The sequence below is a fragment of the Microcebus murinus genome, chromosome 2, assembly GCF_040939455.1.
Source record: "Microcebus murinus isolate Inina chromosome 2, M.murinus_Inina_mat1.0, whole genome shotgun sequence".
NCBI lineage: Eukaryota > Metazoa > Chordata > Mammalia > Primates > Cheirogaleidae > Microcebus > Microcebus murinus.
Window position 1 is genome coordinate 69,183,074 of NC_134105.1, and position 25,694 is coordinate 69,208,767.

Sequence of the window (25,694 nt, forward strand, 5' to 3'; positions counted from 1 at the left end):
TTCAGCATCTGTTAAGAAGCACCCATAGCAACATAATTGGCTCAGAATTTTCTTCAGAGTAGATCATCTCAATTATAAATTTTCTGGAACAAGTGTTCTGGGATTACTTGCTCTATTTTTCCATTATCTCAAATCCCTGATATTTGCCAAGATTTTCAAATAATGGATAAGAAGTGCTTTATACTGTGGAAAGCTGGTGGTGTCAGTCCAGACCCCTCGACCTTGGTCCTGAGTCTGCCATTAACTCTGTGACCATGGGCAAAAAAAACTTCACCTCTTAGTTTCCCCATCAGGTATGAACCAGAAAACTTCCATGGGCCCATTTGAAGAAAACCAAATTGCCTTTCAACTGGGACTATTGAAAAATAAAAAAGGACAAATGTATTTTTAAATGCTCTTTTCTAGTAGTTGCAAAAATTACATGAAATTTTAAACTAGAATAAATAATCAGCATTCACACCAGTGTGAATTATAACTTTTATTATGACAGTTTGGATAAAGGTAAAATAATACTGTAAATGTCAAAACCCTAACAATGACAGACTTCAAAAAAATAGCTTTATGGTCTACTGGCGTAGCATTTATTCAATCAGAGAAAACAGCAGTTCTATCCATCTGGGTTATCCTAGTTCAGATTTAGAAAACTAAACTCAAGGACCTGGCTTGGAAAAGAGAGGAATGTGTCTTAGAAAAGTAATTAAACTGGTAAAAGAACAAGTTCACAGTCAGGCAATTTCTGCTCATTATTTTTATATTTAAGAACCTAACAGGGAGAGAGATGGAGAAATTAACAGGACTCGTTTACCAACCTGCCACAAGAACCAGATTTAATAGCCCTTCGCTTTCTCCGCACCCAAGATTATAATCTACCTGTGAAACTAGAAAATCTGGCTCCATGATCAGGCCACTCTATCTTCTAATAGGTGCCAATTTAGAGACAATAACTATCTAAGAGATAATCCTCAAACTCACGTTTTTCACAAAAGCCTTGTTAATCCTTCCCCACCTCAGTCCCTGCTTGACAGCTCCTTTTTTCTACTCCAGACAACACACCAGCCTTATTATTGGCTTATTTCATTTATCTACACAGGGATTGCAATAATACTTGACCTAGCAATTAGGTCATTCAAACCACCCACATGTGGGTGAAAACTAAATCACAGTCAGTCCCTTTAAGGGTGTATAGTCTGGTAAATGAGATAAGCTGTGTACACCAGTAAGCGTAAGGTGAAGCACAATGTGGTGAACATCAAAGGGCTGACAGAAATGAAATTCTACAGGAGTTTACAAGAGGGAGAGATTATTTACAACTGATGAGGGAGATGATCTTCAGAGAAAGCTTTATGGAGAAATCGATATTTGAACTGAATTTTGAAGGATGAGTAGGGCTTAGACAAATGGAGAAGACTTATTAATAGAAAGCTTAGATAAACAGAGGAAATAAATGTAAAGACTTCCAGGAAAAGCAGAGAATTATAAAGTCATGAAGTCAGGAATTCAGAAGGATAGTTTGGGGAAGTGGTCTTATTTGGGTGGAGGAAGGGAAATTGTGGAAGCCAAGGCTAGAAAGGTAATTTGGAACTGGACCATAATGGGTCCTAAACACCAAATCAAGGATGCAGGCATCACAGTAAACTTCTTAATGGGGCACTTGAGAGTCAGGGGCAGAATGGAAAAGACCATGTGCTGGGAGCTGTGTTCTCCAGAAAGTAAAGAGTTGTTTTTTCTTTACAGCTTGAGAGTAAGGGATCAACCCTTAAGAACAGTCAGTGGATGAACGGCACAGTGATTGTGGACAGCACAGTGGGAAACGACACTTTGTTTCTTGTCACCTGGACAACACAATCACCCCAAATCCTTCTCTTAGATCCCAGTGGAAAGAAACAAGATGGCTTTTTAGTGGATACAAAAACCAAAATGTCCTACCTCCAAATCCCAGGCACTGCCAAGGTATGAAGTCAGCTTTTTTCCTTCTCACAATTTGTTAATAAATAAAGTTTTTACAGAGTAATTGTAGCTTTTAAAATGTTGGTAGTTGCTAAAAGGAGAATCAAAGAGAGAACAAGGAAAAATCTCCATCCAATCAAAACCACTCAGTAGGCCAGCAAGTCCAGAGGAAGGAAATAGGTGATACTTTGTCCAGGTACTAAAGGAAGAACCTTCAAACTGCATCACAGTCAAGATGCAAAATGATCCTTGAAGCTTCAGAATCATGAAAACTATTTCTTCTACCTCAGGAATCCATCTCTTGAAAAATCAAGGCTTTTTAGAAAGAATATGTCTGCTTACTGTGATGTAAGTAACCTTATTAGAATGAATTGTGTAAATGACTTACCTAAATCTACCCTGAGGAGAAGTCATACGTTTTATTAAATAATCATATAATATTTTTTTCTTTATAGTCACATACAACAGTTCAATTCAGTTCAATAGATACATATTGAGTAGTTACCCTGTACTATGTTGGGTGTAACAGAGATCCAATATGATCTCAGATTTCAAAAAGAAAGACAACAATTCCAGAAGACAAGATATACACATAAAACTATACACATACACAGACACATATACATACATACATAGTGGTAAAAGAAGTAGGCCTCATGCTTAACATATTCAAATGTTAAAATTTCTTGAAGATAAGGACACAGCTTTCAGAAATCATTTTCCCCCTGAGTAGGATTTTCTTGACAACAGGAACCTTATAGTTAGTCCAAACACACTGCAGGTCTCCTTGGCTGACAGAGTATCAAAAATGCCAAATCTTCTTATATATGCTTGCAACACACTTGTATCAGATAAGCTTTTCCTATATGTGCCATTGAAGTCAGGTGTGTGTCACCTAATATTATTAATTGGAAATGTCTCCACTTCTTTTGATCAGGTTGGTACTTGGAAATACAGTCTGCAAGCAAGCTCACAAACCCTGACTCTGACTGTCACCTCCCGTGCATCAAGTGCCACCCTGCCTCCAATTACAGTGACCTCCAAAATGAACAAGGACACAGGCAAATTCCCCAGCCCCATGATAGTTTATGCAAATATTCGCCAAGGAACCTCACCAATTCTCAGGGCCAGTGTCACAGCCCTGATAGAATCTGCGGATGGAAATACAGTTACCTTGGAATTACTGGACAATGGAGCAGGTAGTCATCCAAGAAATTGGAACATGTATCTTTCTTTTTCTAAGAAGCAACCAGAGAACAGCAAAAGGGCATGGTCGGGTGAGGGCAGTTAGAAGCAGGGATCCCAACACTGGGCGGCTGGTTGGGAGTATTCTCCATTTCCTCACAACTTGTATATTTCAAAATGTTGGTAAAGAAGGCTTCTGCAAAGCTCAAAATGCATTAGCGGCTCAACCTCAATCAGCACAGAGCCTCTAGGGAATGTCAGAAGGTATTCCACACCCCTCAAAAAGAGAAGGAGAAAAATTAATAGCTATTTTGTGTTAGGTGGTTATATATACATATATGTACACATATGTGTGTATATATACACAAAGATATACACAAAGACATATATACAAAGATATATATATGTATATATATATCTTTGTTTTTATCTTCACCACACACTTTCAAGATATTATTATCCCTATATTACAGGTGAAGAAACTGAGGCTTTCAGATTTAGAAAGCAGCAGAGATGGATTTGTGTACAATTTTATATGATTTCTATATCTATATAGACTCTATATTAACTTGCCTCTGAAGTGAAAATATGTCCATTATTCTTGTATTTAAGAAGTCTATCAGGAGAGAGGAAAGAGACTCTGCATTTATTTTTAGAAAGAACATGTCTGTGATGCAAATAATCTTATTAGAATGAATTCTATAAATGAATTTCCTACCTAAATCTACCCTGAGAAGTCATAACTTTTATTAAATAATCATATTTTTTTCCTCCTTAGTCACATACAACAATTCAATTCAGTTTAATAGATACATATTGAGTAGTTACCTTATGCTATGTTGGGTGTAACAAAACCCCGACATGATCTCAGATTTCAAAAAGAAAGACAATTCAAGAAGACAAGATGTACACATAAAACTACACACATACACACACACACACACACACACACACACACAGTGGTAAAAGAATAAACAGGCTCATCCTTAACATACTCAAATCTTAAGATCTCCTGAAGATATTGATGGATTTCTCTTTGCTTTGAAAATTTTTAACCCATATATGAGTTATAAGTATACAAATGCCCAGTTTTAGGATATTCATTAATTCCTTCATTTCCTTATCAAGGTGCTGATGCTACTAAGCATGATGGTATCTACTCAAGGTATTTTACAGCTTACGATACAAATGGTAGATACAGTGTAAAAGTGTGGGCTCTGGGAGGAATTGGTGCCACCAGACAGACAGTGATACCCCAGCAGAGTGGAGCCTTGTACATACCTGGCTGGATTGAGAATGGTGAGTAACCTGTAATAACACACCTGGCTTGAGTAAAAGGCTTGTGATCAAGAGGAAACCATTAAGCCAGTGGGGCAAAATGGTGCATGATTAAATCAGAGTTTCTCAATCATAGTATTATTAACATTTTAAGCCAGACAATCCTTTGTTGTAGATGACTATCCTCTGCATTTGTGGGATGCTTAGCAGCATCCCTGTCCTCTACCCACTAGATGTCAATAGCAGCCCTCCCAACCCCCGTCATGACAATCAAAAATGTCTCTATACATCATCCACTGTCCCCTGGGTGGGCAAAATAGCTCCCAGTTGAAAACCACTAGATAGAACACAGCTTTTGACTACCTCAGTTCAAAGCCCAGCTCTCTACCAATTAATGTATTTGGGGTAATCTCTTTGTGCTTCATTTTCCTCAATTGTAAAATAAGGATAATAATGGTGACTACCTCATAGGACGGCCATGAGGAATAAACAAGTAACTACATCTAATAAGCTGTTGCTGGTAAATAGTGTGCAGTAAAGTTTTATTATTCTTTTTAAAAAGTTTTTTTAATGAAGATCTTTCCATGGAAGCATTTCTAATTCATTCTAATGAAGACTTTCCACTGAATAAAAAAAAAAATAACAATTTGGGGCTTGTTATCTACATCATTATCACTGTTATAAGTCCATTGTCTTTCTTTCCTCTTGTCTCCTCCTGCTCAGACCAGGGAGAATAGTAGATGAACCTATTCTGGTCAGTACACTGAGCCCACATCCTTTATTTGGTAGAAAGCTGGGCTTTGAACTGAGGTAATTAAAAGCTGTGTTCTATCTAGTGATTTTCAACTGCAAACAGGTGGGAACATTATATCTATGAAACAGTCCCACGCCACTCTTGGTTACAAATACTTGCCCTGGACTACAGCAGGAATTGAGACCAAGTCTGAATCCTGATGGGGGCCAGCGTTTGTTTTCTATCAATGTCCACTCTGTTCTGGGCAGGACTTTTCCTGATGTTGGTGTGTAGTAAGGAGAGGAGCTCCTTTAAGAAGCTTCCTAACATCTTCTTTAGTTGAGTGTGTGCTTAGTGAAGGGAGGATTCTGAGACATATGCTGTCCTCTCATGCAAAGGTGACCACAGGGAAAAAAATGCTTTAAGAGACACTATTGGCAGGGGCGGTGGCTCACGCCTGCAATCCTAGCACTCTGGGAGGCCAAGGCAGGAGGGTCGCTCAAGGTCAGGAGTTTGAAACCAGCCTGAGCAAGAGTGAGACCCCATCTCTACTTAAAAAATAGAAACAAACCTAATTGGCCAACTAAAAATATACAGAAAAAAATTAGCCGGGCATGGTGGCGCACGCCTGTAGTCCCAGCTACTGGGGAAGCTGAGGCAGAAGGATTGCTTGAGTCCAGGAGTTTGGGGTTGCTGCGAGCTAGGCTGATGCCATGGCACTCTAGCCTGGGCAACAGAGTGAGACTCTGTCTCAAAAAAAAAAAAAGAGAGAGCAAGCGAGAGAGAGAGAGAGAGAGAGAGAGAGAGAGAGAGAGAGAGAGAGAGAGAGAGAGAGAGAGAGACTATTATTGCTTTTTGAGTTAGAGGAAGAAGGCAGGAGGGGATTGGTTTAGTAGCTATGTGTACCTTTATCACAATGCTTTACTTACAGTAGTACACTTCATTCTCCTAAATATCCCTTTTTACAGATGGGGAAACAGAGGCTATAGAGGTTATTGGTCCATATAACTAATAGTGATAGTGCCTAGCCTAGCACTAAAAAACCATGTTCTTCTCTCTATCACTTGATGAGCCATAATACCAAGAGAGGCGGTCTCTGTTGGGGAATTCAATACTAACCCTGAACCTTCCAAAGCACTTATGTCATCCTTGCCCAAGACCAGATTAATGGCTATGAAGATTAATCTGTCTTTACAGATAAAAATTTTGTGGGTTACAGATGTAGAGTTTATGAGAAAGCAAATTCTAAGTAATGCCAAGTTAGATTATTATGGGATGAATATTTTTATTAAAAAGAGAGCTGAGAACCCAACAGATTGAGCAAGCCAGAGTATTTTTTGAATTCCAGGATTACTTTCCTACAAGCTTTCAATAAGAACATGAAGGAAATTGAGATTGCTACAAGAACTAGGTTGTCATGCTTATATTGAGAAAATCAGGAGTTTTTCAAAAGCATAAAATTTTGGAACCCCCAACATAAAACAATTTCATGAAAAATTGCAATCTAATTTTAAGAAACACCAATAAGGAGAAAGTGAAAGAAATATGCATAGAATAACAATTGAGGCAATCCTTGAAAGTCCAGATGATTAATTACCAAATACATAGGAAAGATGTATTTGGTAAAATGAAACACCTGGTATAGCAAAGATTTCTTAAGGCAGTCTGAGTTGAAAACAGAGGTAGTATTTAAATGGACCTTATGGAATGTTAAGATCAGCATAGGCAAAAAGATGGGAAAAGAAACAATTTCAGAACAAATGTTAGGAAAATAAATTCCAAAAGGTTATTCCACTAAATATCCAGGAATTATCTGTGAGATAAAGAACCGTGATTCTCTCTTAGCTTTTTTTCCCTCTGATGCAAACTGATTTGGTGTCCTGTCACCAAATATTTAAAATGAATTTTGTGTGTGGGAGGAAAGAAGGAGGAGGGGAGAGTAGGAAGAAGGTTATTCGACAGGAAAACAGAGGGAGGAAGTAACTTTTGGTGATGTTGCTTACCATATCTTGAGTAATTGTTTAATGCAGGTGAAATAAAATGGAATCCACCAAGACCTGAAATTACTAACAATAATCCTAAAGACAAACAAGTATGTTTTAGCAGAACAACCTCGGGAGGTTCATTTGTGGCCTCTGATATCCCAAAGGCCCCCATACCTGATCTCTTCCCACCTTGCCAAATCACCGACCTGAAGGCGAAAATCCTGGGGAGCAATCTCATTAACCTGGCTTGGACAGCTCCTGGGGATGACTATGATCATGGGACAGGTAAGCTGACCGTGGTGTGGACGCTGTAAAGGAGTTTACCAGCCAAGCAGAGGAGCAGAAGAGGGTGAGGCAGGCAGGCGTGTTACGATGTGTGAGGGGGCAGCTAAGTGAGAGAGGCTTAAAATCTGAAAAACGGCCTGCTTTGGGAGTGAGAGATTTCAGTCAGGAAAGGTAAACTTTACTTTTTTCTGAAATCTTGCCAAACTGTCCTTTAATAAACCTAATTTTCAGTAATGACTCCTGGGAAGAACAGGCACTAGAGCATAGATACCTAGGGAACAGAGCTGTACCTTGGAAGAAACCTCAAAGTGCTTTCTCTCTCAAAGTGTGGCCTGTGGGCTGCTGCATGGGCATCTCTTGAACCCCTGTTAGGAATACAGAGCCGTGGGCCCCACCCCAGACCTACTGAACCCGAGTCTGCATTTTAAAATCCCTGGGTGATTTGTATCCACATTATCCTTTGAGAAGTACTACTACAAAAATCCCTCTCTAAAGAATAAAATAATATACAGTAATTAAACAATTTTTCCCCTTAGCCAGGTGCTATGGCCAGAAATACTGACCAAGGCTTTAAGTCATTCCCGATCCAGTTTTATATTTATCACTTTGTCAGGATATGCAAACAAGAATGAAAAAGATACTAATCCCTTATAAATATGGACCGTTGATTTCATTTATTCAGGGATTTTATGGGATGGTGATATAGTTTCTAGTAGATGTTTTAAGATTAAGGGTTTTTTTTAGCTCTTTAAGATTTGAGAATTACAAGTCACTTCCTCTTTTTCTTTTTTTAGCTCAAAAGTATATCATTCGAATAAGTACAAGTATTCTTGATCTCAGAGACAATTTCAATGATTCTCTTCAAGTGAATACTGATGATCTCATCCCTAAGGAGGCCAACTCTGAGGAAGTCTTTGTGTTTGAACCAGAAAACATCACTTTTGAAAATGGCACAGATCTCTTCATTGCTATTCAGGCTGTTGATAAGGTTGATCTGAAATCAGAAATATCCAACATTGCACAAGTGTCTTTGTTTATTCCTCCAGAGCCTTCTCCAGAGACACCTCGTCCTGATGACACTTCCGTTCCTTGTCCTAATATTAATATCAACAGCACCATTCCTGGAATTCACATTTTAAAAGTTATGTGGAAATGGCTAGGAGAACTGCAGGTGTCAGTAGGCTTGGGCTGAGTTTTCATGAGATAAATAAAACAAACCATATGTCCTTCTTTGGATCATAAAATTTTCTAAAATGTATTTCATATTTCCTGAAGGGGGCAGTATAATGAAATAAAATGCTAAACAACTGGGTTATTCAATCTTTTATTCTGAATGATTTTGAATACTAGAAAGAAGGGGCATTTGTATCAATAAATGGAGGTATGTTTTTATTCATTTCAAGGATCTTTTCCAGTTAAAAAGGTCTTGCAATTGTAACAAATCTAATAGAGTTGCTAAAAGCTGTTGGTTTCTTTTGGTCAATGATACTAGAAATGGCCAAACCAAATTATTTAAATATAAAAGGCGTGACTTGTTATGTAGGAGCTTTGGACCAATATGACCAACATCTTCTCTCTATATTTGAGCAAGGAGGATGCATTTAAGGAAGACATTGCATTGTAGAAAAAAATTACAGCGTGATGAAGGGTCCCTGGGCACAGAAATGATGTTATGTGCATGAAATTTCAAGAATCATGATGCTTGAAGCCACACTGGTGGGGAATGAGGTGGGAATGGTAGCTTCAATCCAGGAGTGAAGGAAAAGTGATTGAGAAATAAACATTTATTGTGTACTTTGTACCAAGTGCTCTAATTATTTGATGTAATTCAGTTCATTCAACAAATGTTAATCAGCTGCCTACTATATTCCAGGCCTCTGCCAGGTCCTAAGGATACAAAGATAAATAAGACTTGTTGGTCTTTTTCCTGTAGGCACTAAAGAGTATTTGAGCATTAAGTTTTGAAATCAGGAAGCCAATATGATCAGAGCTATTCTTGAGAAGGGGGGATTTGAGGATCACATGAAGGGTTGATTAAGGGTAAGAGAGGCTAGCAGCATGATAAACAAAAGGGGAAGGAGAAGAAAAGGAAAAAGGGATGTAAATATAGACCTAGCAGTATGGTAGTCCCCATCAAGGACTAATCACAGAGTCCAGTGCTTCCAAGTGTAGATATTATTGTAAAAAGTGTTTCAAGTTCTCAGTTCATTAGCATAATTAGTTCAAGACATGGGTGGGTCTCTTTATGATTGAAAACAAAATATATAGGATTTTGTTTCCATGTATACCCAAAATTTATCTCTTTATTTATAAGACCTTCCTTATTCCAAAACACGATTTGAGGCATCTCAGAGACACATACAATAAATATACTAAAAAATAAATGGAATGAAGTAAATATATAATAAAAACCAAGGGAAGGATCAGCACATCCAATGCATACTATAATTTTCTATACAATTGCTACAGCTAGGTCACACATTTCATTTTGTGACAGGTAGTTAAGACAAAGGTGACATATACAGTAACAAGATAACAGTCTTCAGTTTAAAGCAAATCAGAGGCTCAGGAGAAGCATGGCTTTTCCTAGTCCTGAGAACCACCAGAAGTTTCATCTATGGATACTCAATAAATTAGGGTGCTGTGATGGTAAGGGTGCAGACTTAGCAACATCTATATAATAAACAGCAAGTTTAATACAGTGCTAATCACAACAGCCTTCACTTCAAGCCAATGGAATAACACCACAACATTGTTTAGGAAAGGCAATTATGTAGGGACCCAAATGATGCAGACCCACCAAGTAGCTCTTGACCTTGCCTCAAAAATAAAACTTGGAGTGAATGGATTGCATGTCCTTCAGGCAGCTTTCTGTGACTAGTGTTTTTTACAAATATAATAATAGAACAGTAAGTTCTATTGGAACCAGTAAGTTCCAAGGCTAGAAGACACTGATGTACAAAAAGTCAGTATTGTTTGTTGAGGACATATCCGGGTGTTTTGCCAACCAAATGGGCAGAAGGTCAGTTTGGAGTTCTCTTCTGAAAGTTACAAAACCAAACCAGGGCACATATCTGAGGAGAAGGCCACTCACCTGCTCCAAGTGGACAAATAAGTCTGAGGTCCTAACTCAACTCCATAGAACATTGGCTGCCATAGGTTTAGCCTTGAAAATTTTGAACGTCACTCATTGAAATTTTAATTTCCTGTTTGGGTGAACTCAGAAGAATGTACCATGAGATACAGTAGCAAACTGCATAGGGGGGTATGATGTGACTTCAGAGGAGAAAAGAGGTAAATGGAGAAAAGAGGAGAAAAGAGGTCAACAAGTAGATAAGACAAAAAGTAGAGAACAGTAAAAAAAAAAAAAAAATCCTATGCCCTCTGGTTATAAGGCAGTTTTTTGCAAAATGGATCTGAATTGTCATAAATAATAAGCCAAAATTACTTTATGCCATCATTGCCCCACAATGACCTTAGTTTTTTTAGTTTCTGATAGGCCAATTAAGTGAGTGGGTAAATCTAGTAAATCTATTCTAGACATTGGTACTTCTCCCAATACCTGAATAACAAGTACCAAGAAAGGATACTGAGCTCCCCTTTGCAACTTCCAAACAAAAAAAAAAAAAAAATGATCTAATGTTGTTGTTTTTTAAAGGCCTCCAACCTATGCCATTGATCTATGCCTTCCTTCAACCCTTCTCTTCGCTGTCATCTACCATCCTCACCCAAGATAGGCACCTGAGTCACAACACTCTTCCCCCTCATTTCCTAAAATTGTCCTGAGTGGTATCAGAATCTATATGAATGAGTCAATCAATATCTTAACCTCAAAATTTCTTGATTTTTACCCCACCTCCACTAAACTTGAGCAAACTATTGGATTGGACCTTGAAAGTGTTTTTTTATAAGTAAAAAATGGGCATATTGGCAATTCCATATGGTTTGACTTAATACTTCTAAGAGCACAATTTGGACCTAGTAATGACCTGGAACAGATTAACCTGAGAAATCTTAAAATCCAGTATCTTATTTTGGCCACGACCTCCTAACCCTCTGAGTTGCTCACATCCTACCCCAACAAACTGTCTTTGTAATTTCATGATGACTATAAATATCACAGTTTCTTTATCCATTCTTGCTCTGTTGAGTGTCTGTTGATAGACACTTAAGTTGATTCTATAACTTGGCTATTGCAAATAATGATGCAATGACCACAGGAGTGTAGATATCTCTTCAACATACTGATTTCAAATCCTCTGGATATATACCTGGGAGTGGGATTGCTAGATCATATGGTAAGGCTAGTTTTAATTTTTTAAGGAACCTCCATAGTGTTTTCTATAATGGCTATACTAATTTACATTTCCACTAACAGTGTGTTAGCGTTCCCTTTTTTCTATATCCTTGCCAAAACATTCAATATTTCATCTTTTAGATAATAGTCATTCTGACAGGTAGGAGGTGATATCTCATTGTGGTTTTAACTTGCATTTCCCTAATGATTAGTGATGTTGAAATCTTTTTCATATGCCTATTGGCCATTTGTATGTCTTCTTTTGAGAAATACCTACTCAGGCCCATTGCCTATATTTTAATTTGTTTTGTTTTCTTGGTATTGAATTGTTTGACTTCCTTATATTGAGTTCCTTATATATTAACTCCTTATCAGATATATGGCTTACAAATATTTTCTCTCATTCCGTAGGTTGCCTCTTCACTCTGTTAATTGTTTCCTTTATAGGAGACTTTTAGTTTTACGTAATCCATTTGTCTATTCTTGGTTGTGTTGCCTGAGCTGTTGGAGTCAAATCCAAAAATTCATTGCCCAGACCAATATCATAAAGTTTTCCCCTTATATGTTTTCTATGTTTCCGGTCTTATCTTTAAGCCTTTAATCTATTTTGGATTGATTTTTTTGTATATGGCATGAGATAAGGATCCAATTTCATTTTTCTGCACATGGACATAGAGATCTAATTCTTTTCATTCACTTGATAATAATCTGGTGATATCAACAGCAACAAAAGAATAAGGGTGTAGGAGGGGGAGAGAGAGACAGAGACAAAGAGAGAGAGAGATAATATAAGCACTATAATTTTTAAATTGTACTTAAGAAAAAACTACCTGATATGTGGCCTCAGTGGATTTTAATTGGAATAATTCTACATGGTTTTAGACTTTTAAAAAATGCCAAAATCTTTCCAAAATTTTTTTGTTGGAGTGATTCATTAAAACAAGGAAAGAGAAAACAAATCAACAAAACACTGTTCAAGGAGTCTTACAGTAAAATTTCACACAGATAATCAAATTTAGCAATCCAGGTAAGAATTAAATATTGAGGACATAAAAGCCATTGAATTAGAAAGACCAAGTAATGCATAGTTATTGTAATTGAGAAAAACTATTTAACCTAGTTCCTGAAACCTAAATGTCAAAAGAGAAACATGTCAAATGGTTCTTCCTAATCTATTTTAACTGTCACTAGAGAGAAATATTTTCCTAAATTCTAAAAGCAATTCAGAATTCATAAGGAGTCAGGGGACTAAAAAAAGCGATGAGCTGTAGAATGGACAGCACAATTCAAACTCTAGAGGGCATACTATTTATACTGAGTTCATGCATGATTCTGGCAGGCAAAAGAATGCAGCTACTTCTACTGTTAGGGTGTGGCAGTGGGACCGAGGACAGCACTCTAAGGATCTGGGCAACTAGTCCATTTAGAACAAGGACTCGGTATCTGAGAGTTGGAACACAGAGTACTAACACTACCACCATCTGGATGGAAGGAGATGTTGGGGAGGCAGAAGTGAGCAGAGTTTCAGGGCCTTAGCCAAGAAGAGAATGGTGTGACGTTATCATCATCATTCATTATTTTATCTGATAATGATAACAGCCACAGTTTACTGTTTGTTTTTGTTTGTTTGTTTTTATTTACAAAGTGACAGGCATTAAGTACTTCACATACTCACATCCAGGCTCTCCACTAATATTAGAGGGTCTTGAGCCAAGGGTACAAATGTAGATTCAGAAACCATGTGTCTAAGTATGCAAACATTATAAACCAAGCTAACAAGCTGTGAAAATGAATTTATATCCTGTCTTGACAAATATACCGTAATCATGAGTCCAGATTCAAATTTAAGATTCTTGGAAACCTCTCAGTGTCATGTCAGAACACAGCAGCTGAGGGACAGATGGACCATGGTGCACCCTCTTTTCTTCCTACCCTCCTCCACTCTGCAGTCCAAACCCTGAAGGGCCTCATGCATATGGGTGTGGCCCTGTCAGCCGACACACCACATCAAGAGCTGCCATTTGGCCATCTTTCTAACCTGGCAGTATACACCCCTCTGTTGCAATCTGCCCTAGGGACAACCGACCCCAGTACCCAGAATGCTGAACCCAGGTGGTTCTGCTACTTTGAATCCTCTCTGTATATACATGGATCCACCTCTATGTTAATGAGCTGTACTTGCAAGCAGGTGGAACTAAAGTAACTGATACAGATAAAATAATCAGTAAAAATTTCTAGAATAATAGTACGGGTATGGGGAACTTTAATTCCAGTTTAGTTTACCTGATAAACTAACAAAAATCTCACATTAACAGCCTTTCTTCCATTTTACTTTTCAAAAAAAGAATTTTTAAATGCTCTCATGATAGAACTAATTTTTTATCATGTATTCGAGGTCCAATATGCAGAAAACATTTTATATTTAATTCAGTGTCCTGCATATGTTCCTTATCTATACTCAATGACATTGCCAGGAACCAGGAAGTAAGAGAAATAAGGGAGAAACTCCACTGACTCACAGAACTATTACAACAGACTGGTTTCAACATAACTATTAACTTTGGAATCTTTAGAATCATATGCCAATCAAATTCGATAAAATACAAATATTTTGTTTGTTTTTGCTATTTTACTGCTGGATAATGTGTCAATCAAATTTGCTACTTTAACATAACACAGTTGCCTAGTTAGTTTGTTTTGTTGCTCTGTTTTACTGCTGAATAGAATTACATTTATGTAGAAACTCATGTATCAAATATGCATACCTGGTAGTGAATCAGCAGCCCTGAATAACAGTGACAGCTATAACCAAGAATAATAAATGGAAGATCCTAAACACTAGGATTAATTGGATCATTCAATTTCTTCGTCTGTAAATGAGAGTATCTTCCAAGCCCTGATTTTCTTTGTGCTATGAGCACATAATCATTGTAACAACAAAAGTCCCCATTTTTAAAAAAGTCCACTAAATTAAAAATATATAGAGAACACAATTTTTAACTTTCAAACTAACAAAGGTATCTTAAATATTAATACTCATAAAGGGGAGTGAGGTGTATGCTCTCATGTACTCACATGGACTATAAATGGGCACTGTCCTTCTAGAAAGCAATTGGCAATATCAAGGTCCAAATATTTACCCCTTGACACATTGGTTTATATCACAAAGTAATAACTAAAATTGCCAGCAAAGATGTTCACAGAAACATTGCTTGAAAGATCCCCAAATTGAAAACAATCTCAATATTTAACAGTAACAGTAAATTATAATGTGCTGATGTAATGAAATTCTACTCAATCATTTAAAATGAGATTTATGAAATATTTTTACTGTCATAATAAAATGTTTTAAATATATATCTCCACCCACTAGTTATGTAACATTAGGAAAATTAACTTTTTTTCTATATAACTTATTTCTGTGTGTTTGTCCCACAGGAAGCACTAAGTTAATATGGGTTATCGCCTCCATCATCATCTTTACCTTCATTTCAAAACTGTCTTTTGGTGGAATGCTTATAATATAATGTACAGTTTTTAAATGTTTGAATATACAGTATGGTCTTAATGATTTAAGAAAAGTGTATGTGTGTGTGTGTGGTGTGTCTGTATATATGTATACAAATATATAAATAGGTAACTAAAATTTCTTTAAATATTGTATAATATTTTCCAAATTTTTTACAATAAATATGTATTATTTATAATAAGGACAAAGATTTTTACATATCAAAAAGAAATAGTCTACTTAGTACAAAAGCCAAAACACGTAGAGAAACAGAAAACAGTCATATTCTAGCCAGTATATCCTTTTTTAGAAAAATAGCCATGAAAATACTTAAAATTAAGTTTTTAAACTAAATAAGTTAGACTTCACTTATATGGACATTTCAGGGACATTCCCTATTCCTGATACCAGATAATGAGGCTACCACATACCCATATGAATAGTAAGGAGGAATATCAGATTGGCTGAGACTTGTTCTCCCAGGATGGCCTGTAAGGGCAGATTAATGCACTTGATAATCAGGATGTTTTCATATGGGACCATCTCAGACTTTAGGAAATCATTCCTCTGGTAGTTTCAGAATTTGGCCTAGATTTTCAAAGTTCCCAGCAAAACTGACTCTTTATTGGTTCCTGGATAAACTGCAGTCTGGCTGGCTGGCTGGTTCTGAGTTCTTTCAGGGATTTACTTCCTGAAGGAAAAACAATTCAGCTGCCTTCCAGTAAATCTTTAGACAAATAGGAAGGATCTTTGGCCACTCTAGTTTCATAGCCTTGAAATGGATAGTTGATGCTTTGGAAACTGTCTAACCAGGTGTTCAGAAAATGAAAAGGAAATGCTTCAACATAGGCACAACAAGCTATATTCCTTTAAATTACTGTACCCCTAGAAGAATCCAGGTCAGTGAGATTTTAAGTCATGGTAATTCAACCAAGCTCAACAGCTATTTCTTCAGTCTTTCTATTGCAATATGGTTTCTTTCTTTCACTTCCTGCTTTCTATTAAATGTCCTGTAAATGTTACATTCGATAACACACAAATAGGAAGAAAAGAATCAGTTGAAATTCAACCAATAGGAGTGACTGACCTTCCACAGGTTTTAGCAATGTCTACTTAAAGGTGTGGCATAAAATGTTTGGTAGTTGTATGGACATTTCAATATGGCAGAAAAACTAGGGAAGTCAGATGCACAATCTCTCATTTGCCACAGTGCAGAAGCCATTTTGTTATCCAGAATAACTCTCAATTTCTTCTTTTTCTTTGCATAGAAATGAATCCTCTGAAAAGACTTCTGCAGTTAGAACTAATTAGCCTAATTAGCCCTCTTCTCCCTTGCCCCCTGCCATAAAAAGATGTTAAAGTTATCTTAAATGATTCTTAAATCAGGAGACCAGTCATCTTGCTAAATCCTTGTCACTATGGGCTAGCTGGTTTGAGAACCTAATGGGACTTTGAATCAGAATTCTTAAAGTAGTTTTAGATACTTTAAATTCTTGCCCCTGCTGTCTTAAAAGGAAAAAAAAAAAAAACATCTAAAATGATTTAAACCATCAACCAAGAAGCAGCTCTAATAGAAAAATAAAATATCCTATTTTGATTTATCAACAATAAGTGACATAAAAAATTTAATGTAAAAAGTCTATGTTCTGGCCAGGCATGGTGGTTCACACCTGTAATCCTAGCACTCTGGGAAGCCGAGGTGGGAGGATAGCTCAAGGTCAAGAATTCAAGACCAGCCTGAGCAAGAGTGAGACCACATCTCTACTAAAATTAGAAAGAAATTAGCTGGACAACTAAAAATATATAGAAAAATTAGCCGGGCATGGTGGCACATGCCTGTAGTCCCAACTACTCGGGAGGCTGAGGCAGGAGGATCGCTTGAGCCCAGGAGTTTGAGGTTGCTGTGAGCTAGGCTGACGCCATCGCACTCTAGCCCAGGGAACAGAGTGAGATCCTGTCTCAAAAAAAAAAAAAAAAAAAAAAAGAAGTCTATGTTCCTTTGGAGCTGTCCTTTAACCTTTTGGAAATCTATAATCAACCTTTATTTTGACTAGTAGCAAAGACATAATCTGATTTTTAAGAAGTCCTGATATACACAGAAGATAAAGAGAATGGTTGATTCTTGGAAATGTTCTTTGCTCCATTCAATTAAATAACAATCTCTTTGCTGTCAAAAAAGCATTTTCCATACCATACCTGGAATGAGCTGGAAGAGAAGATTGGTAGATTTAAGAAACCTGTTACTATTAATAACTTGATATGTCAGTGAATTTTTCCCTTTTATTCTTTCCAGTAGGAGCTTCCACATCAATGGGCACAGCCCTTAGTACAGAGGACCCAGAGTCTCTCACATTTGTTGACTGGTTGACACAGGTCACTCTTAAGCAAATCCAGAAAGTATATTGATATCACCACAGGACCACCTGGGAGTTCTCATGATCAATATCCAACTGTTTAATTAAGACCATGTGGGGAAAACATAATGAGAGCAGGGCCCAAGAGGAAACAAGTCAGTGGTATAGAAATGAGGATTTCCAGGAGCCAGAACTTAGTCTCTGGGGTGTGAGACAAGTGGAGGTGAATTTGTTATAAAAATGATGAGACAGTAAAGGAAGTTTAAATGTCTATTCCTTTGCATATGTGTCAAACTATCTCAGAGAAAAATAGTGAATAATATTTCTGTGTAAAATTTCCTCCAAAAGAAATTTCTAAGACTTTTCAAGATATTGTATTCTATGTTTCAAACTCAAGATAATCTTGCAAGTATTTCCTTGAAAGACTTGCTACAAACTAAAACCAGTGCTAATTTTCCCAGCCAGCCTCAGAAGAAATCGAGAACAGCTGTTACTAGTTCATGTGTTCTGCGCTTCTTAGTGTGTACACAAATCACGTGGGGAGCAAGTTAAAGTACAGAGTTGGGTTCATTAAGTTCAGGGGCCCAAGATTCTTCATTTCTATAAAGCTCCAGATGGTGCTGGAGGAACTCACTTTGAGTGGCAAGTATTGAGACTGTGTCCACTTCTCATATCTTTGGCTGTCTGACGCTGCCCTCTTTGCTGTCCTTGTTCACCCAGGATGGGTACCTGACTCAGGCAGATCAGAGTCTTTTTCCGGTTACAGTTGATTCATTTATTAAGAGGGGGTATCTGACTCAGAACAGGCTTATCAGAGCTCTTCTCCAAGACTTTTTGAACAGGAACCAGGGAAGATCAGTGTCTCTCTGGAAGCAAAGCTATGTGTTAGAAGGCTAAGAACTAGTCTCTGTCTGTCTTTCCTACTGAAAGGGTGAATCTGGTAGGAGAGGTGAGGTCAGTGGGCCAAGAGATGTGCAGAAAATTAGCTAAATTCATATCCCTAGTTTCCTCAGTTCACATTGAACCTGAGCCCTAGGGGCTGCTCGCCTTTGCAGTGCTATTGAGATATGCCCAATATCCTTTATATATTCTGTATATCTAACTTATTTGAGTTGATTTTCTGTCACATGGAACCATAAGGGTGGTACCTAAATATAATACTCATACAATACAATTAATACTTCAGTAAATAACTTATTTATCTTAATTCCCATTTTTGAGCTAAATAAACCACTCATTGTAACCTTTATACACAGAAACTGTTTCCTAAATTTTAGTTTCTTACCTCTTAATCTAAGTCTAGCTCTATCTATCATCTGGAAATTAATATTGGTTGAATTGAATTCATCTACTCATTGAGCACAATTTGTACTATATGATCCCTGCTCTTCCAGTTGTTATAATTTTCCAGAGGAGACAATTTAATGTAATGTAATATAATGTCATATAAATATAAGAAAGTATCATGGAAGAGGTGGCATTTAAGTCTTAAAGGACAAATAGAAAGGGAAAAAGAAAATTCCATGCAGAAAGAGCCAAATAGGCAAAGGTATAGAAATGAGAAAATGTTCTGTTTTAAAAAGTGTAGATGTTTTATCCCAAAGCATTAAGAGGGGAGGACAGGACCGTAGTTGATAGACAGGCAATGGGGAAGTAGCCACAACACAAAATCAAGGATGGCTTTCAGTATTGTGTCAATGATCTTGGACTTTATCCTGTAGGTAATGGGTAATGACTGTAAAAGGCAACTACAGAACAAGATCATGTTTGTATTTAGAGAGATTGTGTTGCAGAATATATTGGAAGGAATCAGGACAGGAACAAAGAGTTCTGTAAGGACAGAGGCTGCAATCTTTGAGCTATTGTGCAAATTTATAATGAGGAATAATAAAATCTTTTATGATCAATTAACTCATCTTTTTCATTAGCTGTTACAAATATCCCACCTTTCTTACATCTTCATTTACATGTGGATAATTTTGGAATTGCTATAAATTATAATTTTAAATGTTTCTGTATGAATAATATATTATTGCATCTTCTAAAATTCTAAGCTGAGAGTCTTTGTCTTACTAAAAGTGAGTTTAACCAATCCACATAGCTTTATTTGTTAGGAATTGTTTCTGTCATCTTCTTCACATTTTGGATTTCATGTATTTCCTTTTTGTTTCTTTTGTTCCCCTCCTTTCCTGACTTCTATTGGATAGACTGAATTTTGCTTTCCTGTTTTGAAAATCACACATTAGGATTTTAGTCTTTTGGTGTTTTTCTCAACTTAAGATCTATTCTTATATTTACTATTCATTTATTTATTTTCTATAGTAATGGAATTCTAAAGCTTATCAATATCAATATTTCCTTTATCCCCTTCACTTCCAACAGAAATGCCTTAACATTCTCTTGTCTCCATCTGGACTCTAGTATCAACCTGCCTCATGTTGGTGTTTGCTGGAGTTTAAACTAAGCATTAATATAATTTTTTTATTGTTTATTACTTGTTTAGACAATACATTTTACTAAATTATTTACTGAAATTTATTTCCCATATCTTGTTTTGCTTCTTACTGGAGAATTTCCTGCAAAAGTGATTTTAACACTTGTGTTAGGTGGTCTGAGGCCTAGTATTTCTGACATTGTTTCTAATTCACTGTAATACTTAAGTGATAATTAAAAATACTAGGTTTAATTTTCTTCTTTCAACACCTTGAAAATGATATTCCATTATTTCTTGTACCCAGGGCTGCTGCTGAGAGGTCTAGGCTGGTTATGGAGTTGGCCGTCATCAGCATCCTGAGGGTAACTGAAGCTGCGTGTGAGAGTGAGGTCACCAACTGGAACACAGAGTGTAGGAGGAGAAGGGAGCCAGGAATGAACTCCTGAGAAGAGCCAATGTTTAAGGAGGGGATACAGAAAAAGGCATTGTGAACTAGACCGAGAAGGAACAAATATAACCAAGAGTGCCTCATGAAAACCAAGAAAGAGGAAATGATCAACAACATCAAATGTTACAGAGAGTTCAAGCAATATAATACTCTAAGTTGTTTTTTGTGGGAAATAATATATCCAAGTTACTAGATATATTATTCTTTTTTTAAGATAAGAAAAGTTTGTATCATTCTCACCTAATGATGAGAGGGAGTAGAAAGTAGGAAGCCAGTAGAGAAGAAGATATATATATAAAAAAGAGAGGGGACAAATGATATATGTCAAGGTACTGAAAGAGAATAGAGGATAAAGATTACAAGCTCAAGGTTAAGAGATTAATCTTTAAAAAGACAATGATCAGTGTCCTCTGAGGCTTGAGGAAAGGGACAGTCCAGATAAAGATCTATTTGTAGATGTGAAGGCAAGCATTTGAGGGAATTCATGTCTAGGAGTCCCTATTTTCTTTGTGAAATGGAAATCAAAAACTTATGCTGATAAAGAGTGAGGTGAGTTAATAATATCAGTAGTATCAGAACTATCAATAATACCAATAAAGAATACCCGTAGTCTTGGTCCACTTGTACTAGTAGTATTATATATCCCTTCAGATTAGACCAAAGAAAAAAAACATTTGCCTAGAGTAAATAACTGGATTGTAAATATTAATAATAACTCATTGATTCCCCAGAAGTATAAACCAAAATAGAGAAGAAATTTTGTTTCTATGCCCTTCACCAGTTGTGAAAAAGAAATATAATATTTGACTGCATTATAAGCACATATTACATTATCCTTTTAATATTATAAGAAGGAGGTTGTTTAATGAGACTCTGTTCTTTCAGAGTCTTTGGTCCCAACTTGGATTTTTGTAATTCTAAGCACTATAATTAAGGCAAAGACACAGCTAATGAAGTTGGGGGGTGGGGAGTTAAAGAATGATCAGGGAACAAAATTTTGGTCCTTGTATTAGTTTCCTAGGGCTGCATTAACAAAGTACAACAAACCGGACAACAGAAATTTAATGTCTCACAGTTCTGGGTACTAGGAGTTCAAGATTAAGGTGTCAGCTGGGATGATTCCTTCTGAGGGCTCTGAGAGAGAATCTGCTCTATACCTCTCTCTCTCTCCTAACCTCTGGTGGTTTGTTGGTAATCTTTGGCATTCTTTGGCTTTGTAGACATATCACCTGATCCCTTGCCTTCGTGTTTACATGCTGTTCTCCCTGGTTAAAGGTGTGTGTCTAAATTGCTCCTTTTTATAAGGACATCAGTCATATTGGAATAGGGGCCCACCCTATACCAGTATGATCTCATCTTAACTAATTACATCTCCAGTGATCCTATTTCCAAATAAGGTCATATTCTGAGATACCAGGGGTCAATACTGCAACATATGAATTTGGCAGAGGAACGTGATTCAACCCATAACAGTCCCTTTCCAAACTTCCAAAAGAGTTTCCAAAAACCTCTTCCAAACAGTCCCTTTCAAAACTTTTCAGATAGTGAAAAATGACCTATGAGATTAGGTCTTAATCCAAAATTATTATCTTTGTTTTTATTTTTGTTGGGTTTTTGTTGTTGTCTGTTTCTTTCTTTCTTTCTTTCTTTTGCTTATGGGAAGAAAAGCAAAGGCGAAAAGGAGGAAGCCATGCATATGAGCAACCTAGGAGAAAGGTGCTGGCAGCCAAAAGGAATAGATAGGGATGAAATTCTGGTCTATACAAGAAGATGTCTGACTGCAATTTAAGAATTCTGAATTTAGAAAAATAATTTTGTTTAACTAGGGGGTGAAATTATCAGTTTCGATTTGGTGAATGGCATCCTGATAAAATTAGTAGAATTTTAGAGCTGAAAAGAATCTTAGGGATCATCTACTACAACACCTTAATTTGTTACATTGTACTACAGAAGCCCAGAGAGGTGGCAAAGTTAGACCCAGAAGCCATTTCTTTAGATTTCTAACCTAATGGTCTCTCTTCTGTCTCTAATGGCACCCAGGGTCTTCTACGTGACAATAAATCAATCAGTAAATACCTGCTAAAAATCCTTAACTATAAAATAGGGGAAGTATAAGGCACAACTGGTGCTTCAAAGGTTATAATTTTTTTGGAGGGGATAAGACATGTACATTATATATAGATGAGGGTAGGTAATGTTAGGTTGTAGTCTCTCTGTATGAGAACTGCATCCCACATCCAGATCTCTACTACCTTGGAAGCTATCTTTTTCCTTCATGACCCCACATGCTGGCCATAATTGATCGGTTTAGAGACTGCATCTGATCTCCCACCCAGTTGATTGACTAGAAGATGGCTACACAATTGAAACCAGGCCAAAGTTTTTGCCTAATGAACTGAATGAGTCAATTCCTTTCCGGTAAGAGAGGCTTTGAAGTATAAAATCAGTTTCTGTTCTTAGCTCTGTTTCTTGTCATGTTAGCAAGGTCAGCCTTCATAAAAGAGAATTGAAGTAATCAAGATAAGTAAGAAACAAAGGAAGGAGAGAGAATGCTTAAGTTCCTGGTTTGGGCTGCTGCTGAAACTAGCTGCATAGACCACTTCCTTGTTCAGTCCTTATTTGGATTTAATAAGTATTTATCATATGCTAAGAACTATTCTAAACACTTCACAGTATGAACTCATTTAATCCTCACTAAAGCTCTATGAGGTAAGAATCATTATTACCCCCCTTTTACAGAAACTGAAGCACAGATTTAGCAGCTTGCTTAAGATCACACCACGGGTAAGAGTAATTGAGCCAGGATTCAAATTCAAATCTGGTTCCAGAACCTGCTCTCTCAATCACAATGTCATATGTATTTCTGTTATATTGTTGCACTGCACTAATTTGCAATCAGTCATGTCTGTCTGCCATGCTAATCTGTGACCTCACTAAAGTCAGGGGGTTATATTTAATATCTTTTTGTATCCCTAAGGCCTACCATAGTGCCTGGCAAACAATAGGAGCTCCACAAATGTTTATTGAACTATTGAAACCTGGGAAGCGGGTACCTACCACCTAAGCTACCTAATTGTACCAAGCTACCTAATAAGGGAAATAATGCTATGGTAAATGCTAAACTCATAAACTGAAACATTAGATAATAGAAAAATGTTAAACTTTCATCCTCTTAAGTTCCTGATTTTTTTCCTTATGGTAAAATATACATAACATAAGATTTGCCTTTTTAACCATTATTAAGTGTACAATTCAGTGGCATTAGGTACATTTGTACTGTTGTGCAACCATCATTTCCGTCTATCTCTAGAACTTTTTCATCTTCCCAAACTGAAACTCTACCCGTTAAACAGTAACTCCCCAGCCCCCGTCTCCCCAGCCCCTGCAACCACCATTCTACTTTCTGTCTGTATGACTCCTCTGGGTACTTCATATAAATGGGCTTATATAATATTTGTTCTTTTATGACTGGCTTGTTTCACTTAGCAAAGTGTCTTTAAGGTTCATCTACGTTTGAGCATGTGTCAAAATTACTTTTCTTTTTAAGGCTGAATAATATTCCATTGTATGTATATATATCATACTTTGCTTACTCAGTCATCCATTAACAGATATTTTAGTTATTGTGAATAATGCTGCTATTAACATGGGTACACGAATATCTATTCAAGTTCCTTCTTTATTATTTTGGGTTTCCAGAAGTGAAATTTCTGGATTGTATGGTTATTCTATATTTAATTTTTTGAGAAATCACCATACTATTTTCTAAATTGGCTGCACCACTTTACATTCCCATCAGCAATGTATGAGGATTCCAATTTCTCCACATCTTTGACAACACTTGTTATTTTGTTTTTTGTTTTGTTCGTTTGTTGGTAATAACTATCCTAATGGGTATGAAGCAGTATCTCATTGTGAAGTTTCTAACTTTTTTGACCAGTAATTATTTTTCTGGCAACTCTGAATTCTCTCTAAATCCCATACTACTCTTGAGTCCTAAACTGAAAGAGAACTTCTCTAAAGTCATATGAATAAAGGATACTTCCTACAAGATAATATTCTTTTTATTTATGTATACTGGTATGGGGGTGCTGAAATATTTGACATTTTGTGTTTACTACACAGAATTAACACTTTTTCCTTGTTAACCTGAAATCAATCTTTTTCTTCTCTTTAATTATGCAGTTCATTTTCACCCTGTTTCATTCTTTTTATGCCAGCTTTCCAATTTTTCAATTTTTCATTCAAAATTTTTATCCAGCTCTATGCAAGAGTCACCAGCATGTAAATGAAGAACCACATTACTTATCAACTGCATTTTTTTTAAATCTAGGAGCACATTTTAAAACATTTTGTATTGTGCTGTTGTCATTATTACTTTATTAGGTTTTCTCCCTTAAAGATATATTCCCTTAAATAACTTAGCTCTAAGGAAATGTACTTTTTTTTTTTTTTGAGACAGAGTCTCACTCTGTTGCCCAGGCTAGAGTGATTGCCATGGCATCAGCCTAGCTCACAGCAACCTCAAACTCCTGGGCTCAAGCAATCCTACTGCCTCAGCCTCCCAAGTAGCTGGGACTACAGGCATGCACCACCATGCCCGGCTAATTTTTTCTATATATATTAGTTGGCCAATTAATTTCTTTCTATTTATAGTAGAGACAGGGTCTTGCTCTTGCTCAGGCTGGTTTCAAACTCCTGACCTTGAGCAATCCACCCACCTCGGCCTCCCAGAGTGCTAGGATTACAGGTGTGAGCCACCGCACCCAGCTGGGAAATGTACTTTTTAAAAAGAAATGTAGGAGATATTTTATTGACTTATGTATGAAAGGCACTTTGTCTAAAAGAAAATTAACATTCATTCTCTCTTTTACAATATTCTGAATAAAAGTATACAGAAGCAGATTAAACTTTTGCACTCTATCTAGAGGGAAAACCTATTGCATAAATAATATATTTTGGTAAATAAGGAGCTCAATAATACTTTGAACTTGATTACTTTGAAGGATGTACATGTAGAAAGAAGAAAAACAAGAAGCTTAACCAATACTTAGTTAGGCAAGTATTTCACTGAAAGAGGAACCTCTCTTCCCTCCTCCAGGTAGCAAGGATCAGTCAGGAAAAAAAAGTGTCTTAGCAGGTATTATAAGAATAAGAAAACAGGAAGACATGAATGGCACAGGTGTATCTGCACCAAGAATGAAGGCCATGCCTCTCAGGGAAATGCAAAGATGTAAACG

The 25,694-nt window shown here is 36.7% G+C and overlaps 1 protein-coding gene across 1 annotated transcript in view; it reads left to right on the top strand.

The window, feature by feature from the left end:
- Positions 1-8,717, top strand: part of CLCA1 (chloride channel accessory 1) — a 30,654-nt gene extending 21,937 nt beyond the window's left edge. The window contains exons 10-14 of the mRNA XM_012747536.2: positions 1,735-1,950; positions 2,885-3,146; positions 4,261-4,431; positions 7,174-7,413; positions 8,208-8,717. Of these exons, the coding sequence (XP_012602990.2) occupies positions 1,735-1,950; positions 2,885-3,146; positions 4,261-4,431; positions 7,174-7,413; positions 8,208-8,605 (1,287 nt within the window). The 3' untranslated portion in view covers positions 8,606-8,717. The remainder of the gene's footprint in view (positions 1-1,734; positions 1,951-2,884; positions 3,147-4,260; positions 4,432-7,173; positions 7,414-8,207) is intronic.
- Positions 8,718-25,694: the final 16,977 nt, after the last annotated feature.